The sequence below is a fragment of the Nanorana parkeri genome, unplaced genomic scaffold (genome assembly GCF_000935625.1).
Source record: "Nanorana parkeri isolate BGI_ZX_2015 unplaced genomic scaffold, ASM93562v1 scaffold637, whole genome shotgun sequence".
Classification (NCBI taxonomy): domain Eukaryota; kingdom Metazoa; phylum Chordata; class Amphibia; order Anura; family Dicroglossidae; genus Nanorana; species Nanorana parkeri.
Window position 1 is genome coordinate 25,849 of NW_017306905.1, and position 3,015 is coordinate 28,863.

The 3,015-nt window shown below is 47.1% G+C and overlaps 1 protein-coding gene across 1 annotated transcript in view; it reads right to left on the reverse strand.

Moving 5' to 3' along the window:
• Window positions 1–2,229: 2,229 nt before the first annotated feature.
• The window catches only part of TEX261 (testis expressed 261), an 8,358-nt gene continuing 7,572 nt past the window's right edge, over window positions 2,230–3,015 (reverse strand). Inside the window, exon 6 of the mRNA XM_018563170.1 lies at window positions 2,230–2,513. Within this exon, the coding sequence (XP_018418672.1) occupies window positions 2,398–2,513 (116 nt within the window). The 3' untranslated portion in view covers window positions 2,230–2,397. The remainder of the gene's footprint in view (window positions 2,514–3,015) is intronic.

Genomic DNA, 3,015 nt, shown 5'->3' on the forward strand with positions numbered 1-3,015 from the left:
GCAGCAGTGACTGGTCTTTATTACAGGAGGGGCGGAGACAAGACCAGTCACCCTGCACAAGGAGAGAGAGCAGCAGTGACTGGTCTTTATTACAGGAGGGGCGGAGACAAGACCAGTCACCCTGCACAAGGAGAGAGAGCAGCAGTGACTGGTCTTTATTACAGGAGGGGCGGAGACAAGACCAGTCACCCTGCACAAGGAGAGAGCAGCAGTGAGCGGTCTTTATTACAGGAAGCACCAAGTCTCACACTAGATTGCGGCACAGACCTGGAAGAAATACACAAAGCTCCCCAAGATTCCAGGAAGAATACACATGGACCTTGTATGAGGACAATATTGGTTTTGCATGTACAGAAGACCTAGGATAACACCTAATTATTTTTCTTAGTACAGGTTACCTTCAAAACTTTTTTTTTCTTGGGTGGAGAAAGGGATAGGGATCACCTGACAATTTGTTACTGCTATATGAGACTCCCATTAGAGATTTCTCCTCACTTCCGGAACGGGTCATCAGTTTCACCAGACAGCGAGCGATTGATTGGTAAACCTCGGATAAGAATGAGTGAAATTTGGCAAGCATGAACTTGGTGGCAAATCCTATCAGACGTGCTACTATAGCACCGACAGTGAGCTTCCGGATCCTGCATGAATACAAGGGGTTCTCTGATTGGACAAGGGGTGGTGACATCACTAAGCATGCTTCATCCAATCAAAGAACATCTTGTATACATCAATGAAAATACTAGGCGTTGTCTGAATGGCGGCTGTGCCGAGCGAGGGACCCCCCTCCTTGTGTTTTCAGGGAAAGCCACTCAGCTCAGCCCCATAGAGTACCAGGGAGATCTCTGCCAGCTACTACACGGCTTTGCAGGATCACTGTGGGCCGCTCGGGTATGACATGTGCCTACTTATATTGGGCCAAGGCGGACCAGCGTAAGTATGCATTAGGGCTGCTGCTAACGATCAATTTCACAATCGATAATTTTTTCGATTCATTGGATAAAAAAATAATTAAATACCATCTTATCAAAAATGCCCAAATGGAGTGTTACAAGGTTTGCTTCAGAATAAAACTGCATGCACCATTTTTTTTTTTTTTGCAATTGCACCGCAACGCACGGCATTGTAGTACGATCGCACTACGGAGGCACATTTGGAGTGCCATTGAAATGAAATGGCACCGCAACCAGATAGCCAATAGGAGGCTGGTTATTGCACCCGCCCACTGCCAATCAGCAGAGGAGGCACCTGAAGGAGAAAGTTCACACAAACAGCAGCATGCTCCCGGCAGGGAGGTTTGGAGGAGCTCTCCTCACTGCTGGGCACCGGCTGCAGGGGTCTGTGTCCCACAGAGCCGATGAAACACTGGCTCCCAGTGTGGAGGACAGAATTACGGGATCCAGATCAACGACATTGTTGACACCAAAGTTCCAAGGACCTGTAGCACTCCTTACCGGACTTCCCATGTGGAGATGTGGGTGCTCGCAATGACTACGGATGGCGCCGCATCAGATATAATCGTTGGATATGGATGTCACCAGCACTCCAGAAACGACAAAATAACAAAAGGTTTTAGTGAATCTTCATTTTATTCACTCGAAAGGAATCAAGCGCTTTCGGGGCCGCACAGGGTCCCCTTCATCAGGCTTAAAGTGATGAAGGGGACCCTGTGCGGCTTGGTTCCTTTTCGAGTGAATAAAATGAAGATTGTTGACAACAATTCTCATTATCGATTAGTTGGTTGCAGCCCTAGCATGCATGAAAGGTTTTACCTGGAATTCACTTTTAAAAACACTCTGAATTGGGTCTGGGGGTTGACCTAAGAACCACAAAGATATATGGAATGAGACAACGTTAAGAAATTATGACTTTATTTCACAGGAGCACTAAACTAGTGCAGTGGATTCACAAAGACTGGCAGGGTCCAGTATCCACCATGCTGAAAACACAAATGACCTTATTTCCTAATGTTTGCAGAGCTCAGTAAGAAAAGAAAAAAGAAACCTATTGGCACTAAACTGTTAAAAATATCCGGCGCGTAGAATCTATCCTCGGTACCATATTATTTCCTTACATTATTCCTATCAGACCTCGAATGAGTTCACCACATGAACTGCCACTTCTGCTCGGGGGGGGTATGGCTGATATGCATCTAAAGAGATTTCTCAGCCGTGCCCAGTGATGCCGCTTCTCTCCTTCTGTCCCTTCGTATTATAAGGTTTCCTTCTCCTCCCTAATAAATTAGAAAGCTTTCAAGTGTCTAGAAGGCCGAGGCCAGGCGTCCAGTAGAAGCCGCTTCTCGTGATCCTGCTCGCTCTTGTCCGCTGGCTCTGTCATGTGATTCAGCATGGCTGCCTTACACAGGTTCTCTCCACATTGTCCCGGCAGCCGATGAGATTAGTAGATTTTCTGCCTGCTGGGCAGGATGGCTTCCTTGATGAAGGAGAAGATGACCAATATTCCCGAGCGTTTTCCTCTTTTACCCTTCGTGAAATAGTTGGACACGACATCATCTGTGAACAGAACATAAATGTTGTAGTACAGGATAAAAATGCTTAGAAATTATTCCAAACAACTTTTTAAAATCCAAAGTACATCCTCAAGTACGTTTAAAGAACTCCAGGAATTGAGAGTAAACTGGAGTTAAAGGGTTAATGCTCATTTAGGTTTAGGGGTTGGATAAGAGACAATATACTCACCCGATCCTCCCTGGCTGCTAGCCTGCGTCCCGCAGCCTCTTCTCCCCTAGGCGCCGGTGGTCTAAGGACCCCTGATGTCTTTACGTCTAATGCAGGTCCATTCACCTTACTAACATGATCCTTGGTCCCTCCTGGCTGCTAGACTGGTCCCCCGCAGCCTCCTACTCCTCCAGGCTCTGGTGGTCTAAGGACCTGTGACATCATTACGTCTAATGCAGGTCCACAAGATGTGAGGACACAAAGCTCCATACAGAGCTGAGGGGGAGAGAGGTGAGTGAAGACTGCCGCAGGAACATGATGATCAGGTGAGCAGTGC